The 23850-nt window shown below is 36.3% G+C and overlaps 1 protein-coding gene across 2 annotated transcripts in view; it reads left to right on the top strand.

Moving 5' to 3' along the window:
* The first annotated feature begins 3120 nt into the window (after positions 1-3120).
* INTS2 (integrator complex subunit 2) overlaps positions 3121-23850 on the top strand; it is a 44513-nt gene continuing 23783 nt past the window's right edge. Inside the window, exons 1-13 of one of the 2 annotated variants that reach the window (XM_056816479.1) lie at positions 3135-3395; positions 4508-4576; positions 4672-4978; positions 5356-5494; positions 7269-7371; positions 7641-7754; positions 13308-13438; positions 13709-13882; positions 18313-18539; positions 20776-20901; positions 22162-22233; positions 22320-22434; positions 22734-22802. In XM_056816479.1, the coding sequence (XP_056672457.1) occupies positions 4686-4978; positions 5356-5494; positions 7269-7371; positions 7641-7754; positions 13308-13438; positions 13709-13882; positions 18313-18539; positions 20776-20901; positions 22162-22233; positions 22320-22434; positions 22734-22802 (1563 nt within the window). In that variant the 5' untranslated portion in view covers positions 3135-3395; positions 4508-4576; positions 4672-4685. Of the gene's footprint in view, positions 3396-4507; positions 4577-4671; positions 4979-5355; positions 5495-7268; positions 7372-7640; positions 7755-13307; positions 13439-13708; positions 13883-18312; positions 18540-20775; positions 20902-22161; positions 22234-22319; positions 22435-22733; positions 22803-23850 lie in introns of both variants that reach the window. The other variant, XM_007481763.3, reaches the window with a different exon arrangement.

Here is a 23850-nt window from a genome sequence, read left to right as displayed (position 1 = left end):
AAATATATAGAAATGCTGATGATTTATTTATGTGACTTTAATTTTTATCCTTCAACTTTGCTAAAGTTATTATTTCAACTAATTTTTCAATTGATTATCTATGAATACCATCATATCATCTGCAAAGAGTAATAGTTTAGTATCCTCATTGCATACTTTAACTCCAATTTCTTTTTCTCCTCTTATTGCTAAAGCTAACATTTCTGGTAAAATATTAAATAATAGTGGTGATAATGGGCAATCTTGCTTCACTCTTGATCTTATTGGGAAGACTTCTAACTTATCTTCCTTGCAGATGATACTTGCTGATGGTTTTAGATAAATAGTTATTATTTTAAGGATAGGTCCATTTATATGTATGTCTTCTAGTATTTTTAATAGGAATGAGTGTTGTATTTTGTCCAAGGCTTTTTCTACATCTATTGAGATAATGTGATTTCTGTTAATTCAGTTATTGATATGGTAAATTATGCTGATAGTTTTCCTAATATTAAGTGATCTTTGCTTTCCTGGTATAAATCCCAGCTGGTCATAGTGAATAATCCTTGTGTTATATTGCTGTAGTCACTTTGCTAATATTTTATTTTATATTTTTGTGTCAATATTCATTAAAGAAATTGGTATGTAATTTTTTCTTTGTTTTTGTTCGTCTTGGCTTAAGTATCAGCATCATATTTGCATAATAAAAAGAATTTGGTAGGACTCCTCCTTTGCTTATTTTGCCAAACAGTTTATATAGCATTGGGATTAATTGTTCTTCAAATGTGAGAGAAAATTTACTTGTGAATCCTTCTGTCCGTGGGAATTTTTTCTTATGGAGTTCACAGATGGCTTGTATAATTTCTTTTTCTGAGATTGGATTATTTAAGTATTCTATTTCCTTTTTTGTTAATCTAGGCAATTTATATTTTTGTAAATATTCATCCATTTCACCTGGATTGTCATATTTATTGCCATATAATTTGGCAAAATAGCTCCTAATGATTCCTTTAATTTCCTCTTCACTATAGGTGAATTCACTGTTTTCATTTTTGATACTGGTGATTTAATTCTCTTTTTCCTTTTTTTTAATCAAATAAACCAGTGCTCTACCTATTTTGTTTTTTCATAGAACCAATTCCTGCTCCTATTTGTTAGTTTAGAAATTCTTTTAGTTTCAATTTTATTAATTTCTCCTTTGATTTTTAGGATTTGCCATTTAGTTTTTAATTGATTATTTTTTCTAGTTTTTATAGTTGCATACCCAATTCATTAATCTACTTTTTCTCTATTTTATTGATCTAAACATTCAAGGATATATAGTTTCCCCTGCTTTGGCTCTATCCCATAAATTTTGATATGTTGTCTCCACATTATCATTAAGTTATTCTCTTCAATGAAATCAGTGGTTGTTTCTTTGATTTGCTCTTTAACCCATCCCTTTTGAAGAATTAGATTATTTAGTTTCCAATTAATTTTTAATTTGCCTTTCCATGAATCCTTATTGATTATAATTTTTTTTTAAACCCATACCTTCTGTCTTGGAATCAATACTGTGTATTGGTTTCAAGGCAGAAGAATGGTAAGGGCTAGGCAATGGGGTTAAGTGACTTGCCTGGGGTCACACAGACTGAAGCCAGATTTGAACCTAAGACCTCCCATCTCTAGGACTGTTTCTCAATCTACCAAGCTACTCAGCTGACCCTGCATTTAACACTTTCTAAAAGGAATCCTTTCTGGATTTTTCCCAACTTCTAGTGCTCTCTGATCCACTGAAACAATGTTGTAATTTTAAAATTTATTCTTTACATACTCATATATGTTTTTGTTTATCCTTTTTGAAGAAGACTAATGACATCACTGGGTGATTTTTTAAAGACTCCTGAGTGAAGTGGCTTTAAGTAAAGTTGAGTTGCACAAATTCTTAGGCTTCCTTTTTTCTTCTTTCACTCCCTTTTCCACAGTGACAACTTTGTTTTATGAAACTTATAAAACCTTTGTCCCTTGGGAACTTGCCTTGGGGAAGTACCAGGCTGACCTTTTAGACTGAACAATAAACCTTAAAGTATCCAATGGTCTCAACTTAGATAGAATTAATAGATATAATCAAGTCTTAAGTACCCCTTTGTCTTATAAGTTTCTCCCATTGTATCTAGGCCTCCCTCAGATAGTTCAGCCCTTTGGTGGAATCCTTCTGCCAGTCTCCATTGTAAACCAATCAATTATCCTTCCTGTCCTTTTTTTTCTGAAAGGTATATAAGAAATCCCCTCTCCCCATCCCAGTTCTTTAGCTTATTGGAAAATCCCTTTTCAAGGTGCTTTTCTCCTGAGACATTGTTCCCAGAATCCCAGAGCCTGGCTCTGTGTGGTGTCCAGAGAATGACACTGTGTAGGGTCAATTTAGAGCACTGTCTTTCTTGTCTTGATTAAAGACTTGTTCTTTCTAACTACTTTGGTGGTTCTGTTTTTCAAGGTTGACAAGTCATCCAAGTCCAAAGGCTAGACTTAAGAGAAAACTGGCAATGGCCCAGGATGCAGTGTATAATTTTGGTGTCTTTGATACCTGACCAAGCTCTATTTGCTCCACAGGGCCTTCTTCAAGTATCTTCACGAACTTGGACGAATAAAATTTATCAGAAAGGAAAGAAGAGAAAAAGGGAAGTGAGAATGCAATGAAGAGCAAGGAAAAGAGGGAAAGGAGGAAGGAAGAGATGAGGGAGGAAAGAAGAGAGGAGGGAGGGAAAGAAGAGGGGGAAAGAAAAAGGGGGAAGAGAGGAGGTGGGAGAATGGGAAGGAGGGGGAGGGGGAAGAGAAGAGGGTGGGGAGGAGGAAAATGGGGAGAGGAAAAGAAAAGAAAGAAATAGGGAGGAAAGGAGAAGGGAAGAAAGAGGAAGGAGAGGAAGAGGGGCAAGAAAAAGAGTTGAAAAATGGGAGTATAAAGAGGCAGGGAGCGAGGAAGAAGGGAGGAAGGGAGAGATGGAGGGGAAAAGGAGAGAGAGAAGGAAGGATGGCAAGAGGAAAAGGAGAAAGAAGAGTGCGATTGAAAAGGGAGGAGCGAATATCATCTCACTTCCTCTTGATTGCCATCAACTTCTCTTCCCCTCCCCCGCGCCTTCTTTCCCTAACCTCCTACGGTGGCCGAAAACAGCCATATCCTAGGGATGAATGAAAGTGCAGCGGGACCGGCTCTGCCTAGGTTGTTTCCACATTCCCCTCCCTCCTTTCCTCCCACTTCACCATGTCTCCTCCCCCCTCTTCGCGGCCCGGTCTCTTCCTGGCGCCTGCGCCTCGCGGAGCGTGGGAGAGGACAGGGAGCTGCGCGCGGCTCAGGCTCGCGGCTTAAGGGATCCGGACGCCGCCTAGACCGGGCCCCGGCGCCGGACCGCGCTCTCGATTGCGGCCGCGGTCTGCCTTAGGTAGCGGGGATTCGGCGCGGCGTGGGAGGTCGGTGGGGAGCGTAAGGCCTCGGGCACCTCTTGCCGTTAGATGTGCCGCCTCCGCCCGGTTTAGGCACCTGGGCATGGCCCCGGCCCTTGGGCCCCGAGCCCCTTGCAAGGGTGTGAGAGGGGGAGGGGGGAAGGTCGGTGAAGAGAGAGGGAGCCCAGCTCTGAGGATCCGGCGGGGAGGGGGCGGGGCGGACTCGGGGGAGGAGAAGAAGAGTAGGAGGAGGAAGGGGCCCTGCCGCCTTGTGGCCTTGGGCTGGCCTCTCGTCTCCTCTTCCCAGCCTCGATTTAGGTCGGTGGAGACTCGGGGTGGAGGGATCCTGGTGCTTCCTTCCCGCCTACTTTTACAGCAACCCAAGCCCCATATTTTACTTATGAGGAAAGTGAACCCAGAGAGGAGAAGTGGGACCCAAGGTCACACCGAGAAGTAAATACATGAGCTGCGTTTTCCAATCCACTGTACTATGGCACTACCGTAAGCGTTGTGCTAGGAGTCCAGATTTCCTTGCTGGATTCTGATACTTAATATCTTTGGGACGGTGGGCAAGTCACTGAACTCAAATGCCTCTCAGCTTGAGGTAGTAGCGTGTGGATAGAGTGCTATTATACTAAGAAGCTATTTGGATTCTCCCCCAGGCACTAAAGAGCTTTGGGACAGAAAACTAGTCCCCTAACCCTACTGAGCCTAGGCTTTCTGAAGGAGTTGGACCTGCTAGCCTCTTTGATTCCTTCTAGTTCTAAATATAATAACCTGCGAGTTCCCCCAAGCGGAACCTGCGTGTATGGAGTGAGAAGAATTAGGTTCAGGATCTATCTAAGGATTCTTTTGTGATCTTGAGCAAGTCAACTTAACCTCTCTGGTACCTCAGTTTCCTCAACTGTAAAATGAGAGAGTTGAACTAGATGTTCTCTGAAGTTCCTTCCAGCTCCAAATCTGTGACCTTATGATACTTTTTGTGGGGATTATAGAAAATACAAGGCATTTTTCCTGTCTTCCAAGTTTGTATGGTATTCATATGAATGATTTTGGTACATTTGCTTTTCATGTTATATCTAATATGCTTTCTTAACAAATTTTTATTTAGATAAATTGATGAACAAAGTCACCCAGTGAAGAATCAGGAACAACACTAATTTCCCGTTTTCCTTAGACTGTAGGTCACATTTTCTTAGGCCTTTATGGAATGTAGAATTATTTGGAACTATATAAATGGAAGTATTTCCTAACATACTTCTTTTTCTTTCTTAGGGTTAACAGTAAAGATGGCAGAGTGCACAAATCTTCAGTTTGTCAGCCCCTTTGCCTTTGAGGCAATGCAGAAGGTTGATGTTGTTCGTTTGGCCTCCCTCAGTGATCCAGAATTAAGACTTCTCTTGCCTTGTTTGGTTCGGATGGCATTATGTGCTCCAGCTGACCAGAGCCAAAGCTGGGCTCAGGATAAAAAACTTATTCTGCGCCTTCTTTCAGGGGTGGAAGCCGTCAATTCCATTGTTGCATTGCTGTCTGTAGATTTCCATGCTTTGGAACAAGATGCCAATAAAGAACAACAGCTTAGGTAATGAACTCCCTGTTATGACTTGATTTAGTGTTTGGAACTCAAGTATAATGAGAGTAGTGGAATCTGCTATACCTTAGAGCTTTATAAGCATTTCATAGAATGTAATTTTTGGAAAAGGGGAGCTCAGAAATTGAAACTTTGTTGCTCTCTGATATTGGAGTTTATAAAATAAATTTATGGGTGATAATAAACAGTTTTTACCATAGATTCAGTTTTGTTTTGAATTCATGATTGAGGTTTTAACTCAGAATTAGTATTATACATTTAAATGTTCTTAAGTTCTCTAGTTATTTTTTAAAAGTTATTTTTTGGTTTTAATATTCACAATATTGTTCACTTAAATGTCTTGTTTTTTTTTTTGCTTTCTTAATTAGGCATAAATTTGGTGGAGGCAGCGGAGAGAGCATTTTGGTATCACAGCTTCAGCATGGACTGACATTAGAATTTGAACATAGTGATTCACCTCGTCGCTTGCGTCTTGTGCTTAGTGAACTCTTAGCTATCATGAACAAGGTGAATTTTTTCTGCTGACAGCTAGAAACCCACTTGACTTGATATTTCATTGCTCTAGAGCTGAAAGGGAAATCAGGCCATTCAGTCCAACCTCCTCATTTTACAGTTGAGGACGCAGAGGCCCAGAGAGTTCAAATGAATTGCCCAAGGTCAAAGTTATTGATTTGAACAGATTCTCTTGACTATGAAGACTGTGCTTTTCCCCCAGTACCCCACTGATATGTAAGGTCAGTGATAACAGTGCTAGGCAGGCTGCTATTCTTTACTATGTATTGTTTTATTTTCAACCTGGGGCTTTTATCTTCAAAAACTTAACAGTATATATCAAAATATTGCCTCACAGCTTATTTCTTTTCCTCTTTTCCTGGTAGTCTATAAAATGTAGTGGAAAGTGCATTCTTTTTTAGGTATTATTTATTTTGCTAGATTGTCACACTATTATAGCTTTATCAGTTTTAGTCCTAATTTTCAGATGTAAAAATTGGTAAATTTTATTTATCTGGGACCAAAAAGATTGAATTCTACTAGTTTCCTACTTTTGCCAAAGAAAATATTTAAAATTGTTATATGAATTCTGACTTAAGTGATAGTTTTCTTTTTTCTTTTTAATTTTAAATTTACATTTTTTTTTTACAAATTTTTTTACAAATTTTTTACAAAATTACATTCTCTTCTGTGGTTACATGATTCATGCTGTCTCCCTCTCTTCTTCCCTCCCCTCTTCTAGAGTTGACAAGCAATTCTACTGGGTGTTATATATATATTAAGTGATAGTTTTGTGTTATAAACATTTTAATCTTTTTAACACTTTGCAGTAGGAACAGATTGATTTTATATTCTGTTTACTTTATAGTACTGCAGCAACATAAAGGTTTTTCTCCATATATATGTTTTTCTTTTTTGCATTTAGTATCTGATACTTATAAAGTAAAGTGATCTGTAATCCTTTTTTATTGCAATATTTACATGGAAGTTTTATTTGCTTCTGTTTATACCAAATATGTCAAAACTGAATTGGAAAAATATTGAATTCATTTTAAATTAATCATTTGTTATTGTTAATGTTCTAGGTCTTAAGTAAATGTGTATGCCTGGTGTCATTTTATAGGGAATTTGAATTTGGATGTGTTCCCTTCCTGTGCCATTTTAAAGTTTTTAAATGGTTAGTCTAATACTGAAAGAAAATGCTACTTCAGGTAGCATTCTTTTTTTTTTTTACCCTTACCTTCTGATTTAGAATTAATACTGTGTATTGGTTCCAAGGCAGAAAAGTGATAAAGTCTAGACAATGGGGGTCAAGTGACTTGCTCAGGGTCACATAGCTAAAAAGTATATTAGCTCAGATTTGAACCCAGAACCTCCTATCTCTAGCCCTGGCTCTCAATCTACAAAGCCACCAAGCTACCCCTAAGGTAGCATTCTTGGTTCATAGATGCGGCTCAGCTTGAAGAACATTCCTATTCTTTTTAGTCTTTTTATTCTAATCAAGGGCTGGGTAGTTCCTTAAAATATAGTCACTTAGACTGATACTGTCATGACTTAAATAGTCATTTCTATCTTCAGGTGATTTTCTATTTGAGTTTTCATGCAATTGAAATTTATTATTCTGGTCAATATTAGTTATATATTTATTTGGGGGGCACATAGCAATATTCTGACTATTTAGGATACCTGTTGATAAACAGAAATAACCCTCACTGTTAAGGAACTTAATTCCTTAGTTACATTTTATAGACATATTAGCTTACTTAAAGTTTTGGATCTTTTCTTGTAGGTATCTGAGTCCAATGGAGAGTTCTTCTTTAAATCTTCTGAGCTTTTTGAGAGTCCAGTCTATTTGGAAGAAGCTGCAGATGTGCTTTGTATTTTACAAGCAGGTACTGTGCTAAGATACATTTCAGAAATAGTTTGTTCCTTAGTGATAACAGTGTAACATTTCAACTTTGAACATTGTGCCACTTTCAAAATTACCAACCATAATGTTTATTTTAAATGTCTAAGACAGGAAGGAAAGTTTATGAGATGATAAAGTTCCTAAGTTTATCTGAATTTAGAGTATATCAACTGAAGATGTTCACTACCTACTTTTTTGAAATATTATGTATTGCTCATTTTATTAACTGAAACACACCTTGTTTACCCACAGAACTTCCTTCTCTGCTTCCCATAGTTGATGTAGCTGAAGCCTTGCTACATGTTCGAAATGGATCTTGGTTCCTGTGTCTCTTAGTGGCTAATGTCCCCGATAGTTTTAATGAAGGTAAGTAGATCTTATAAAATGGAATGTTAACATTTTTTGATTGGGTAACTCAAGGGCTTTATTTTTCTAATTGTGGAAAAACATTAATGGAAATTTCATTTGAGTATTTTTAGAAATTATGACCACTTTCGGCATCAGAATATAAACCCAGTAATGGAGTCTGTGGTTCAAAAGGTATGGTCATTTAGGAAATTGCAATTTTGAAATTTCAGAATGATATCTTTTAATTCAACTGAAGAGTAGCATAAGGCAGCATATAATTAGAAATACCAGGAAGCTATATTTTTTTTCTATAAATTCTCTTTTTCATTTTCATCATTGCTGCTAACTTGCAAGCAAACCAAGTTTAGAATAGAAAATGAGGGAGATCAATTTTCTTGTCTTTCATCTCTATTAATAATGACTGGAAAATACTGCATTAGTGTAGTAGGGCCTGAATAAATCAAAATCAAACTATTGAGTTACTCATGCAAGGTATTCTGAATTGGTTCTATTAAGCTTTTATTTCCGAAGCAGTATTACAATCAAGAGTGGCTTTGGTAATTTCAGCTAAAAGCCTGGAGACTAGTTGAATCATTCTCCCAACCCAACTCCATAGGTAAAATGTATTTATGTTGAATGTTATCAGGGAAAGAGTTCCTTATGCTGGCTGCAGTGTATTTGTTATTGAAATAAGGCTTTTGCTCTTGTATATTTCATCAGCATCCAGCTCAGAAAAATAACTTTTTAGTAAGTATTAGAAGAAGGAACAAAAGCATAGTTTGAGATAAACCTAAATGTCTATTAAATTTTTCTTAACTGCTTCAAGTTGGATTTAGGAGATTCAACTTAATAATTTTTCTTAGATAATTTTTCTTGATGTCATCTGTTTTTTACATCATTATAGTCATCTCGAGTATTCCTCTCCATATCCCAGAAAGAAATTTCATATAACAAATAATTTTTCTTAGAGGCCAAAAAGGGGGGGGCTGCGCAAAAGAAGAAAAAAAATGATGACAACTGATGAATAACTTGAAAAAGTCTAAAAAAATTTACAATAGTTAATACCTGTGAACGTACTCCTCCAGTAAGGGATAGTTTGAGGATGTGCTTTTATTGATGACTTCTTTTGGGTATAATTCCAATAATGGAGTCTCCGATTCAAAGGGTATAGACATTTTAGTCACTTTATCTGCTTAATTCCAAAATAGTTGTACCATTCCATAGTACCACCAACAATGTATTAGTGTGCCTATTATTCAACAACCACTCTACCATTGACTATTGCCATATTTAGTCATTTTTATCAATTTGCAGTGTATAAGGTGAAGCCTCAAGGTTGTTTTGATTTGCATTTCTTCTAGGCATTTTAGTGATTCTTTCATATGGTTGGTAATACTTTGCAGTTCTTTTGAAAATGATTTGTTTATATCCTTTGGCCATTTGTTTATTGGAGGATAGCTTAGTCTTCTATATTTATTATTTGTTATAAATATATCTTGGATACCCAATCCTTACCAGAGAAATTTGATACAAAGGTTTTTTTCCTTGGTTCTATTGCTCCCTTTTTGCTGAAGCTTTTTACTTTTATGCATGCATGCAGACTTACCTATTTTATCTTTTGTAATTGCCTTTAATTCTTGTTTTGTTAAGAGTACATCTATTCAAAGCTATAAAAGGTATCAATAATTATTTAATAAATAGCTCGTACATTTATAGATGGAGAGATGAAACAAGACACTTCTTAAAATGAGAAAATTGTATTTAACAGTTTATACTCAAAGTTCATTCTCTCTGCAGGTAGATAATATTTTTTTATCACGAGTCCTTTGGAATTGTCTTGATTGATGAGAGTAGCCAAGAGTTTCACAGTTGATTATCATTGTAACATTGCTGTTACACAATCATTGTCTATCTCCCAGTTCTTCTCACTTCACTTTACATCAGTTCATATAAGTCTTTGTTTTTCTGAAACTGTCTCCCTTGTCTTTTCCCTTAGCAGAGTCATATGCCACAATTTGTTCAGCCATTTCCCAACTGATGTACATCCCCGCAATTTCTAATTCTTTGCGACCACATAGGGAGCTACTATAAATATTTTCTGTGCATATAAATCCTTTCCCTTTGACCTCTAGTGCTTCTTTCTGCCTGCCCTGGAACTTTGTACTAGAACTGCATGTAGGCAACGGAGCTGCTAGTCAGTGCCAGTCGCACTTAGTATCAGCAAAAGATCCTCTGTAACCTCTTTCTTTTTTTTTTTAAATTAATTAATTAAAAAAACCCTTACCTTCCGTCTTGGAATCAATACTGTGTATTGGCTCCAAGGCAGAAGAGTGGTAAGGGCTAGGCAATGGGGGTCAAATGACTTGCCCAGGGTCACACAACTGGGAAGTGTGTAAGGCCAGATTTGAACCTAGGATCTCCTGTCTCTAGGCCTGGTTCTCAATGCACTGAGCTACCCAGCTGCCCCCTGTAACCTCTTTCTGACCAGTTGTCTGACCCCTTTACTCTTTTTGGGCTAAGAACTTTCAGAGTTACTGCTGCTGCTGTGACTTTTCTTGCTGTCCTGTATATGTGGTCTCTGGAAAGGCTTTCCACAGTAATGTTATACATTTTCCTACTGACCTCCTACATTTTCTTAGGCCATAGAAATGTCTCACCCTGACCTTTTTTTTCCTTTTTTAAAATTTTTATTTGGTCAATTTCAAACATTATTCCTTGGTTACAGAAATCATATTCTATTCCTCCCTCCTCTCCTCCTCCCATAGCTGATGTGCAATTCCACTGGGTTTTACATGTGTCCTTGATCAGAACCCATTTCCATGTTGTTGATGTTTGCACTAGGATGTTCATTTAGAGTCTACATCCCCAATCATATCCCCCTTGACCCATGTATTCAAGCAGTTGTTTTTCTTTGGTGTTTTTACTTCCACAGTTTTTCTTCTGAATGTGGATAGTGTTTTTTCTCATAGATCCCTCCAAGTTGGTCAGGATCACTGCATTGCCACTAATGGAGAAGTCCATTACGTTCGATTATACCACAGTGTATTAGTCTCTGTGTATAATGCTCTCCTGGTTCTGCTCCTCTCGCTCTGCATCACTTCCTGGAGGTTGTTCCAGTCTCAATGGAATTCCTCCACTTTATTATTCCTTTGAGCACAGTAGTATTCCATCACCAACATATACCACAATTTGTTCAGTCATTCCCCAATTGATGGTCATCCCCTCGTTTTCCATTTTTTTGCCACCACAAAGAGCGCAGCTATGAATATTCTTGTACATGTCTTTTTCCTTATTATCTCTTTGGGGTACAAACCTAGCAGTGCTATAGCTGGATCAAAGGGTAGACATTCTTTTATCACCCTTTGGGCATAGTTCCAAATTGCCCTCCAGAATGGTTGGATCAGTTCACAACTCCACCAGCAATGAATTAATGTCCCGACTTTGCCACATCCCCTCCAGCATTCATTACTTTCCTTTGCTGTCATGTTAGCCAATCTGCTAGGTGTGAGGTGATACCTCAGAGTTGTTTTGATTTGCATCTCTCTGATTATAAGAGATTTAGAACACTTTTTCATGTGCTTATTAATAGTTTTGATTTCTTTAACTGAAAATTGCCTATTCATGTCCCTTGCCCGTTTATCAATTGGAGAATGGCTTGATTTTTTTGTACAATTGATTTAGCGATTTGTAAATTTGAGTAATTAGACCTTTGTTCACCCTGACCTTTTGTTGACTCTGCTACCTCAAAATTAGGTTTGGTTTTTATTTTAAAGTTGTTTGGAGAAGAACACTGAGAGAGTTCAACTCTCTAGTCTTCCATTTTTGCTCCATACCCATTGATTTCTTAATTGCTAAATCTAATGGCCATTTCTCAGTGCTCATCCTTCTTGACCTCTGTGGCCCTTGACATAGTTATAATGACTCTTCTCCTTGAAATTCTTTTCCTTCTAGGTTTTCAGAGTGCTTTTCTCTCCTGGTTCTTCTTATCTAATTGCTCCTTCTTGGTCTCCTTTGCTGGATCTTCATCCAGGTCATGATAACCATATATATCCTCTAGGCCTCTGTCTTGGGCCCTTTTCTCCCTTTATGCTATTTTACTTGTTGATCTCAGGAGATTCCATGGATTCAACTATCATCTTTATGAGGCTGGGTTCTCTAATCTAGCTCTGTCTTCTCTGCTGACCTCTATTCTTTCATCTTCAACTGCCTATCACTCAGTATCCTTTATATATATATATAAGCTCAGCCTGTCCAGAACTGAAGTCGTTATTATCTTTCTGAACTCTCTCCCCTTCTTAATTTTCCTATTGATATTGAGGGTATCACCGTCCTCTTAGTTATACAGGCTCTCAACTTGGATATCATCCTTGACTCCTCACTCTTAGCTTCTGTATCTAATTTGTTTCCAAAGTCTGTCAGTTTTACCTTTTTAACATTACTAGCTTATGTCACCCTTTCTCCCCTGACATTTCTACTATTCTGGTGCAGGTCCTGATCACCTTACCCACTATTGCAATGGCTTGCATATAGGTTTTCCTGCCACAAGTCTCTGCTGTAATCTATTCTCCAATCACTTTTGTGATAGTGATTTCCTCAAGTAGAGGTCAACCATGTCATCTTCCCACTCAATACATTCCACTGCCTCGCTATCATTTTTGGGATTAACTATAAAATCCACTTTTTGTCATTGAAATCCTTTTATAACTTTGACCTTTTCCTTTTCTAGTTTTTTTTTACATGTTACAAACCTCATCACCAGTAGTATTCAATCTCAAATCTGTTGGCCTTTTTGCTGTTCCTCATTTAAGACAGTCTCCCAGTTCCAGGCATTTTAGCGAGCTCTTTTCCCATGTATATAATGCTCTCCATTTTCATTTCTACCTTCCTTTAAGTCCTAGATAAAATCACACCTATAGAAAGCCTTTCCAAGTCATCCTTTATTGTAGTGTCTTCCTCTTACTATCTTTCAATTTTGCTGTATATGATTTGCTTGTACAAAGTTGTTTTCATGTTGTCTACATCTTTAGACTGTGAGCTTCTTGAGAGCAGGGATTTGTTTTTTTCCTTTCTTTGTATCTCTAGTGCTTAGCACAAAGAGGATGCTTGTCACTTGTTTATTAACAGACTGAGGAAATGAAGGAGATAACATCTAAATGGAAACAGACATGATAGGGAAAATTGGAATTGAAGAATATTCCATTTATAGTTGGGGGACTGCAAGCAGAGGCACAAAGGCAGGAGAGGACAAGAAGTCAAGAAACAGCAAGTAGTCCTGTTTGGCTTGAATGAATAGTGTATGAGGGGAATAGAGTGCAGTATGGCTGGAAAAGGTGAATTGAAGCCAGATTTCAGAGAACCTTGCATGTTAGGCAAGGAGTTTTTAATTCTGTAAGCATTGGGGATCCCCTGAAGGCAGCCTTTAATGATTGCTTATGCTCAGTGCTGTTTTCAACTTGTTTTTTATCTCCAGAGCTTCCTATGTCTTGTACATAGTTAAGTCCTTCAATGCTGGTTGACTAACTATATCAAATAGTTATGAAGTTGAAGTGATTGAATCCTCTTAATGTTTAGTTTGTAGAGGATTGATTAAGAATGGCGAACGGCAAGATGAGGAAAGCCTGGGTGGACGGCGTAGGACTGATGCTCTGCGTTTCTTATGTAAAATGAACCCTTCTCAGGCTCTGAAGGTCCGAGGCATGGTGGTAAGAAACTTGGCTCTTGATGGGATAAAGGGAATAAAATATAGGACTTCAAATAGGCGGTAGTATCATGCCATAGGTGAAGGCAAAGACATTTTTTCCCCAGATATTTTGAGAGCATATCTTTGGAGTTGGGTTGTTCATTTCATGGATTTCTTTTGTATACATTTCACCTTTCTCTCTGAACTTTTATTTATTTTAGTGAAACCTAACCCCAGGCATGTCAGTCCTAGTTGCCATGTATTGATTTTGATTTGTTATCTGTGCTGTTAGGTGGAAGAATGCCACCTGCCAGGCCTTGGAGTAGCTTTGACATTGGATCATACTAAGAATGAAGCTTCTGAAGACGGAGTGAGTGACCTGGTATGTTTTGTTAGTGGTTTGCTTCTTGGCACAAATGCAAGAGTTCGAACTTGGTTTGGAACGTTTATTCGAAATGGACAGCAGGTAAGAAACACTGGAAAGTAAAGATTAAGAGTCAGACTTTATTGTGGGCTCCTAAAATGGGAAAAGCATGTTTACTTTTAAGGTGATTTTTTTTCAAAGTGAATTGTTATGTTGCATTTGCTTAAAACATACAGGAGATCCTGGGTTCAAATGTATACCTCCTAGCTGTACCTGCAAGAAACCACTTAAAGAACAGAGATGCCATATCCTACAAAAAACCAGTCAGTCTCATCAGTAGAACAGCTAATTTACTCTTGAATCTTCAGCAAAATTCATCAGACCCCTCAAAAATGTCAAAAAAGACATTTCCTTTGTGCCAAAGGAGTCTGAATTTTTTTATTTTTCATCACACATACACTAAAAACCATATGAAGGAAATAAAGTGAAAGATGACCTGCTTTGACCTACAGTCAGAGTCCAACAGTTCCTTTTTTGATTTTGGATAGCATTTTTTATCATGAATCCCTTGGAATTATCTTGGGACCTTCTTTTGCTGATTAGTCCTTCACAGTTGGTCTTGTTGTCATGTATTATGGTATAGTAGTATTCCATAACAATCATATATCACAACTTGTTCAGCCATTCCCCAATTGATGGAGACTAATTATATTTTTCTGCAGTTTTCCCCCTATCTCTGATCTCTGTGATACAGACCCACTAGTGGTATTACTGGGTCAGAAGGTATGCATAGTTTTATGGCCTTTTGAGTGTGGTTCCAGATTGATCTCCATAATGGTTATATCAGTTCACAGTTCCACCAACAGTGGATTAGTGCCCTCATTTTCCTACATTCTCTTGAACATTTATCACTTTCCTTTTTGGTTTGATTGGCTAATTTGATAAGTGTGAGATGGCATCTTAGAGTTGTTTAAATTTGTATTTCTCTAATCAGTAGTGACTTGGAGCATTTTTTCTTACGTCTGTCATATTAATTTCTTCATCTCAGACCTGTCTGTTTATATCCTTTGACCATTTGTTAATTGGAAAATGACTTGCATTTTTAGAAATTTTACTCAGTTCGCTATATATTTGATAAATGAGGCTTTGGCAAAGACACTGAAATTTTTTTTCAAATTTGTTTTTTCTCTTCTAATCTTGGTTGCGTTGGTTTTGTTCATACAAACCCTTTTAAATTTGATATAAACAAATTATCTAATTCATTTTTCATTATGTTCTCTTTGTCTTGTCTGGTCATAAATTTTTCCCTTATTCATAAGTCTGACATGTAAACTTTACTGTGTTCCCCTAATTTTTTTAGGTTATCACCCTTTATTTTGAAATCAAGTATCCATTTTGACTTTATTTTAATATATGTTGTGAGATGCTGGTCAATGCTTAGTTTCTGCCATAGTTTTCCAGTTTTCCCAGCGGTTTTTCTCAAATAATGAGTTCTTTTCTCTATAGCTTACATCTTAGGTTTATCAAACAATGCTACTATGGTCATTAACTACTGTGTGTTGATTTCCTAACCTATTCCATTGATCCACTACTCTATTTCTTAGGCAGTACCAGATTGTTTTGATGATTACTACTTTATAGTATAATTTGAAACTGGTATGGCTAGGGCTCCATCCTTTATATATTTTTTATTAATTCCCTTGATGTGCTTGACTTTTGTTTTCTCACATGAATTTTGTTATTTTTTCTAGTTCTTAGAATATGGTAAGTTAATTTACGTAGAATTGTTATTTTTATTGTATTGTTTTGGTTTATCCATGAGCAATTAATATTTTTCTAATTGTTCAGGTCTGACTATTTGTGTGAAAAAATGTTTTGTAATTTTTTCATATAGTAGTTGGGTTTGTTTCGGTAAGCTTTTTTCTCTCTTTCTTTTTTTTTTTAAACTCTTACCTTCTGTCTTATAACCAATACTTTGTATTGGTTCCAAGGCAGAAGAGTGGTAAGGGCTAGGCAATGAGGGTTAAGTGACTTGCCCGGGGTCACACAGTTGGGAAGTGTCTGAGGCTAGATATGAACCCAGGACCTCCCGTCTGTAGGCCTGGCTCTCAATCCACTGAGCTACCCAGCTGCCCCCAAGATATTTTCTTCTTAAAACATTTAATTTTATTATTTTCAGTTAACAAAGATATATTTTTTCTCCTTGTCTTCCCCCTGACCCCATTGTAGCAGATATATATAATCAAGCAAAACAAAATCTCATATTGGCTATATCCAAAAACTATGTCTTTTTCTGTCCTGTCAGGAGGTAGGTAGCATGCTTCATCAAAATTGGTCCTCTGGAATTGTGTCTGGTCAGAATTCTTAAATCTTTCAATTGTTTTTCATTATGTTGTCACTTTCATTTAACATTTATACTTCTGGCTCTGTTCATTTCATTCTTCTTTAGTTCATCTAAGTCTTCCCAGGTTTCTTGAAACTCTCTTTCATCATTCCTTATGGCTCAATAGTATCCCATAATTTGTTTAGCCATTTCCCAGTTCTATATTCCCTTAATTTCTCATTCTTTACTACTATGAAAAATGATTCTATGAATATTTTTGTTCTTTTCCTCTTGCTTTGATCTTTTTAGGGCTCTCTACCTATTAGTAGTATTACTGAGTTAAAGGATATGCATATGAGTATGAGTTAGTTTTCCAGAATAGTTGTATCATTGTTGTTTTTTTAATCTTTCCCAACCTAATACAGTGTGAAATGGAATCTCAGTTGTAATGTGCATTTCTCTAATTAGTGATATAGAGCATTTTAAAATATGATTATTGATAGCTTATTATTCTTCATTTGAGAATAGCTTTTTCAGATCTCTTGACCTCTTATTGGAGAGGGGCCTTTGTTATATATTTAATTTAGACCTTACATATCATGGATTGCAGACCCTTTATTTTATTTTTTGTAATTTATATATTCATTTTTTTGCCAATTACATGTAACAAGTTTCTAGATAAGTTTCCAAAGTTATATGATCCAAATTGTCTCCCTTCCCCCTTTCCTTCTCCTCTCTCAGAGCTGGCAAACAATTCAGTCTGGGTTATACCTGTGTTATTATCATGAAAAACATGTCCATATTGTTCATTTTTTAAGTGCATAATTATATAACACCCCAAAACAAAAACCCAAATAAATGAGTGAAAAATTCTGTGCTTTCATCTATTGTAGACCTTTTAAAGAGAAACCTGCTGCAAATATTTCCCCCTAGCTATCTTTTTACTTTCTGGTTTTAATTGCTTTGATTTTGCAAAACATTTTAAATTTTACATGATAAAAGTTGTCCATTTTTTCACCTCTTTTCCTAGTTTGGTCAAGACATCTTCTCTTACTCATAGTTGTGAAAGGTAGCTCCTTTTCAACTCCTCTAATTTATTAATATGTCCTTTAAAAATTAATTAATTTTTTGCTTAAAAATTTTGTTCATTTAGTTAATTTGTAATATTTTTCCATGGTTACATGTTCTTTTCCTACCCTCTTCCCTTCCCCCATCCTGGGGCTGACGAGCAATTCCACTGGGTTTTATATTTATCATTTATCAAAATCTATTTCCATGTTATGAATATTTACAATAGAGTGATCATTTAAAGTCACCATCCCCAATCATATCCCCATCAAACCATGTGATCAATCATATGTTTTTCTTCTGTGTTTCTACTCCCACAGTTCTTTCTCTGGATGTGGATAGTGTTCCTTCTCATAAGTCCCTCAGAATTGTCCTGGGGTGTTGCATTGCTGCTAGTAGAGAAGTCCATTACATTCAGTTGTGCCACAGTGTATCCATCTCTGTGTATAGTGTTCTCCTGGTTTTGTTCCTTTTGCTTTGCATTAATTCCTGGAGGTCTTTCCAGTTCACATGAAATTCCTCCAGTTCATTATTCCTTTGAGCACAATAGTATTCCATCACCAACATATACCACAATTTGTTAAGCCATTCCCCAATCAATGGACACCCCCTCATTTTCCAGGTTTTTGCCACTACAAAGAGCACAGCTATGAATATTCTTGTACAAGTCTTTTTCCTTATTATCCCTTTGGGGTACAAACCCCACAGTGGTATGGCTGGATCAAAGGGCAGGCAGTCTTTGAAGCCCTTTGTACATAGTTCCAAATTGCCCTCCAGAATGCTTAGATAAATTCACAACTCCACCACTAGTGTTTTAGTATCCCAATTTTGCCACATCAATATAACTTATTGTGGTATATGGTTTGAGATAGTGTTTTAAACCCAATTGCTGACAGACTGCTTTTCATTTTCCCCCTGCAGATTAATTTGTATTTTATACCATAATTTTTCAAGCTATTCCCCAATCAGGGGACCCTCATTTTACTTCTGGTTCTTTGCACCACAAAAAATAACCAATGCATTTTTTTAAGGAAAAATATAACTAGTTAATTTTAGATGTTAAGTGCGATTCTTTATTTAAACTGCCTTTTGAATCAATAAGTACTTAATGCTTCCCTTCTGTGGCTCATATATCTTGCAGAAAAAAAGGGAGACTAGCAGTTCTGTGCTTTGGCAAATGAGAAGGCAGCTTCTTTTGGAGTTGATGGGCATCCTTCCTACAGTAAGAAGTACACGCATTGTGGAAGAAGCTGATGTGGAGATGGAACCTAATGTGTCTGTGTATTCAGGACTGAAAGAAGAGCATGTCGTGAAAGCCAGTGCACTGTTACGTCTCTATTGTGCTTTGATGGGGATTGCTGGACTCAAGTACTTACTATTTTTATATTTATTGATATTTATTATTAATATTTATTTTGATACTCAGTATTATGTTCTCATTTTTGCTAATAAGGAAGTGAATATATGATCTTATTTAGAGAACTTCCAAGTTTCTTATTAGACTAGGCTTAGATAATTTCAGTTCATTGTAACAAATCTTTTATTAAATCCTTGTTGTGTGCCAGGCACAACAATCAAGCATTTCTTGCCTTCAGGGAACTTATAGTCTAAGTAAGAGCTGAGAGACAGCATATACATAAATAAGTTCAAAATGTGTACAAAGTAATTTCTCATTCAGAGGAGGGGCCAGCCACTTGGGAAGATCAAGAAAGGCCTCGAGTAGGAGGTGGCCCTTGAGCTAAGCCTTGAAAGGAGTGTGGCTGGGGATTTCCTCAGGTAAAGGTATGGAAAGAGGACATCCTCTGCATTGGGGATAGTAAATACTAAGGCAGAGATATATATGAAATGAAACTTCCTATAAAAGAAACTAGCTGGAATAAAGTGTTGCATTCATGAAAAGGAATAACAGACCATAAACCTGGAAAAAGAATGTATGGGAAAGTGCTTTGTAAACTATAAAGTGGTATATAAATGAAAGGCATTATTATTTTAGAAAACTATGAAAACTTTTGGAACACCTTGTATTATATTTTAAAACCACACCTTACAAACTAAGTTTGTGTACATCAAGAATGAATTCTCCCTTTTTTTTTGACATTTTTTTATTTGGTCAATTTCAAACATTATTCCTTGGTTACAAAAATCATTTTCTATTCCTCCCACCCTTCCCCCAACCCCTCCCATAACTGACACGCAATTCCACTGGGTATTACATGTGTCCTTGATCAGAACCCATTTCCATGTTGTTGGTGTTTGCATTAGGGTGATCATTTAGAATCTACATCCCCAACCATATCCCCCTTGACCCATGTAATCAAGCAGTTGTTTTTCTTCTGTGTTTTTACTCCCAGTTTTTCCTCTGAATGCGGATAGTGTTTTTTCTCATAGATCCCTCCAAGTGGTTCAGGATCACTGCATTGCCACTAATGGAGAAGTCCATTATGTTCGATTGTACCACAGTGTATCTGTCTCTGTGTACAATGTTTTCCTGGTTCTGTTCCTCTTGCTCTGCATTACTTCCTGGAGGTTGTTCCAGTCTCCATGGAATTCTTCCACTTTATTATTCCTTTGAGCACAATAGTATTCCATCACCAACAGATACCACAATTTGTTCAGCCATTCCCCAATTGAAGGGCATCCCCTCATTTTCCATTTTTTTGCCACCACAAAGAGCGCAGCTATGAATATTCTTGCACATGTCTTTTTCCTTATTATCTCTTTGGGGTATAAACCCTGCAGTGCTATGGCTGGATCAAAGGGTTTTTTAAAGTTTTTAAAGTCTTTTAGCGCCCTTTGGGCATAGTTCCAAATTGCCCTCCAGAATGGTTGGATCAGTTCACAACTCCACCAGCAATGAATTAATGTCCCTACTTTGCCACATCCCCTCCAGCATTCATTACTTTCCTTTGCTGTCATGTTAGCCAATCTGCTAGGTGTGAGGTGATACTTCACCTCATATAATCATCTCTGATTATAAGAGATTTAGAACACTTTTTCATGTAGTTATTAATAGTTTTGATTTCTTTAACTGAAAATTGCCTATTCATGTCCCTTTCCCATTTATCAGTTGGAGAATGGCTTGAATCCTCCCTTTGAACATTCGTGTGTGATAGGGGTTTATTCATTTATTTTTATCTGCCTATAAAAGCCATAGTGTTGATATAGGTAGAACTGGAGTAGTTTATCTTCTTTTAATTGCTTTGTTAGTCTAAATGCTGTCACTTAGTGACTTAGAGTTCCTTAGGCAAAGCTATGATGGTTGAGAAACTATGTTAATCATAAATAGAATTTATTTTCTCTTTCTTCTGAATAGCTTTCTTTTTCAGATGTTCTCTTTCTCAGTGGGACAAGCAAACTAGATGGCCTCTTAGATGACTTACAGCTCTTTCTGTGAGCTAGCTGATCATAAATTGTTGTTTATATGGTTGAAATATACACAGAGTAGTTATTTAATCATTCTTTTCTGAATCTTGTTAATTGTCGAATTTGATCTGTTTCAGAAAGAATATGTTTTAGATTTAAAAAATTGTTTAAAGATTTAAAAAATTAAAAGTCCTACCATATGGAATATCTTTGACTTAAAAACATTGATGATTTCTTTTAGGCCAACTGATGAAGAAGCTGAGCAGCTATTGCAGCTAATGACAAGTCGTCCTCCTGCAACACCAGCTGGGGTTCGCTTTGTTTCTCTTTCCTTTTGTATGCTACTCGCCTTTTCCACGCTTGTCAGGTATCTTTATGAAACATTCTCTTGTCTTTATGAACCTCTTTGAAGGAACTTTCATGTGTTAAAATGCACAAATAGGAAGAGATTGAAGTTTCCCAACAGATTCAAGTTTGAATCAAAAGTTGTTATATGTAGGGTTTTTTTTAAGGTGTCACTCAGGGTTCATTAATAGTCCTATTGCTTGTCACCATTTCTTTCTTAATCAGTAAGGTAGGAAAAACATATTTTTCAGCTATCTTGTCATCCCTGCTATAAGGTGGAAAGAAACAATTGAAAAGTATCTTGGTAGATTAGGTTTTCTATATGTTTCAGGGCTTGAAATTCCAGATAATTAACTTAATGAAATTCTGACAATTTAAAATATCCAAAACAGTATTGATAATAAAATACCATTCTTTAGCCTGTGTCTCATTGCTCGGTATAGTCTACTTTATCTGCCCTTATTTTCTGTTATTTGGGGGATTGTTTGGGGCCTGGACTAATTTTGTCGACTTTGGTAGGCTAGATTTTTAAAGCCTTCAGTTATGAATATAAAATATATGGAAACTAAGTCCTTTTTAAAAAACCACAGATAAAATTCTTTATTTTTCTTTGGACATTTGGTCATCCATCTCTTCTGTGTGGAGTCTGATGACGATTTTTTTTCCTTTTTGGTTTTGTCATCTGCATGAGAAGGGAAGAGGCTGATTTAGATAGCCTCTCAGATTCCTTCCCAGTTTTAGATTTGTGGTTTTGTGGTCCTTAGCTTTTAAAATTAATTTTTTATTGTATCCCTAATAAGTATAAAATAATGTTTGCCTAGGTATTTGCAGATGATGAAATGGATTTTGCCATTGCATTGGCATTCAGTCATCAGCTACTTAGGATACAACTATTAATCTGATCGAAAATTCTTTCATTGTCAGATGGTTGAGACATTAATATGGCATTCTTGCCTCTTTAGTTCCAATATTATTGTTTGGTCAGTTCAAATCCCTGTTATACTGATAAAGATCCTGAAGCTGAGGGAGTCCGATTTGATCAGATTCCTATAGAAAGGCAGTGGCTGGGCAAGATGACTTATTCTCCTTTCTTGGCCTCCTGGGTCACTTGCTAATTCTGTTTGAAAGACCTAACTTTAGTATCTTCTTAATTGTCTTGTTAATGCCTTAAACAAAGAAAAAAATAACTTTATTCAAGCATGCATTTTTTCACGATGCTTTCGTTAGAGTGGTTATTCTTTATCTGAATTAAACTATTAACGTTCCAACACATTTTATTTAGTACACCTGAACAGGAACAACTAATGGTGATGTGGCTAAGCTGGATGATAAAAGAAGAAGCTTATTTTGAAAGGTAAAACTGCTTAATATTTTTTCCTTAGGTGACAGAGTTTTTATTATTCCCTTTTCATATTTATTATTTTCTTTCTGTTACAACAGCACTTCTGGTGTGTCTGCCTCCTTTGGGGAGATGCTGTTACTAGTGGCTATGTATTTCCATAGCAACCAACTAAGTGCTATCATAGATTTGGTCTGCTCAACACTGGGAATGAAGGTAATTTCTTTCCTTCCTAAGGGAGAATTAGTTTCTATTCAAGTCATTTTTATAGAATATTTATATAAATTGGTTTGGTTCTTTTGCTAACTTTAATTTTTTAAATATTAGAAATATTTGAAAAAAGGATAATTTTTATTATATGTTTGAAAAACATAAGTAAGGTAGACTTAGACTTCTTGAAACAAGTGATACCTAGAGCTAATTTAGATCATATGGACCTTTTTCTTATTTTGTACTATGCAAGTCATCTATTTTCATACTATGATATTTAATAACTATTTATGCCATTTTTTCAGATTGTGATTAAACCAAGCTCTCTGAGTAGAATGAAGACCATCTTCACTCAGGAAATTTTTACTGAGCAGGTATTTTCCTTTAACCTTCGCTACTTATATAGCTTTGAAGTGCCTTATAGATTTAAACGTGTTGAATCTTTGCTTTAATAGTCAAAACTATCTGACACCAAGATCCATATTCTTTTTGAAAGTCTCATTGGTTTATTTCCTTGTTGGAACTCTTGAGGGATCAATACATTCTTAGAACCAATATTACTCATTTGTTTTAAATTGGAACCCTCTTCATTTTTATTCGGGTATACTTAAAATGACTAGTAAATGTTAATGATTGTTTTCCTAGTTAGGGGACTTCACAAAAGATGGTAAAAACTTTCATGTGTCAGGAAAACCCCTTCTGAGCCTTTTTCAGAACTCTACATCTTTTAATTTAAAGTACTATCAATGTGTAAGATTAGACATTGAGAATTAGTTGTATGTGACCGGTTCTTGTTTGACTCTTGGCTCTACACAGTCAACCGATGGATGCTTAAGAAAAAAAATTCTTTCTCTTTGAGAGCTTAGCCTGTGGTCTCTCAGAGGGGAGGGTCCTTCTGTCTAGATGGAATAAATGATGAGAGGCACTGTTTCCTCAATCCTGTGTTAGGCATCACACAGTGCTCTGCCATGCCACAGAGGTTGCTTTATTTTATAGGTTCAGTGAGTACATACTTTTCTGGCACAATCAATTTTTCAATATGCATGATCATTTATAGATAATTGGATATGTCACACATTAACAAATTGCTTAATCAACATTTTATTATCATTTACTATGTTGCTACAACAAAGATTGAGGTGAATGAGATGAATAAGGTGATCTGGAGATTAGTCCCTCCTGACCTAAGGCTTGACCAGTTAGGAGAATCATTGTTATTTTTGGTCAGCTTTCACAGTCAAATCACAATTACTTAGGAGATGGGTAACAAAACATTTTGTAGCTAGGTACAGGGTTAGAGGGTAATTTAAGACAGACCAGAATTAGGATTTTCCTCATTTCCAAGTTGTATATTGTGCTTGATTCAGGTACCTAGCAAGGTTGCTTGGTTGTTATAAACATAACAAATCAGTATTGTTTCAG

This window comes from Monodelphis domestica, chromosome 2 (assembly GCF_027887165.1).
Source record: "Monodelphis domestica isolate mMonDom1 chromosome 2, mMonDom1.pri, whole genome shotgun sequence".
NCBI lineage: Eukaryota > Metazoa > Chordata > Mammalia > Didelphimorphia > Didelphidae > Monodelphis > Monodelphis domestica.
The sequence above is the reverse complement of the archived record's forward strand: the minus strand, read 5'-3'. Positions and strand labels throughout refer to the sequence as shown.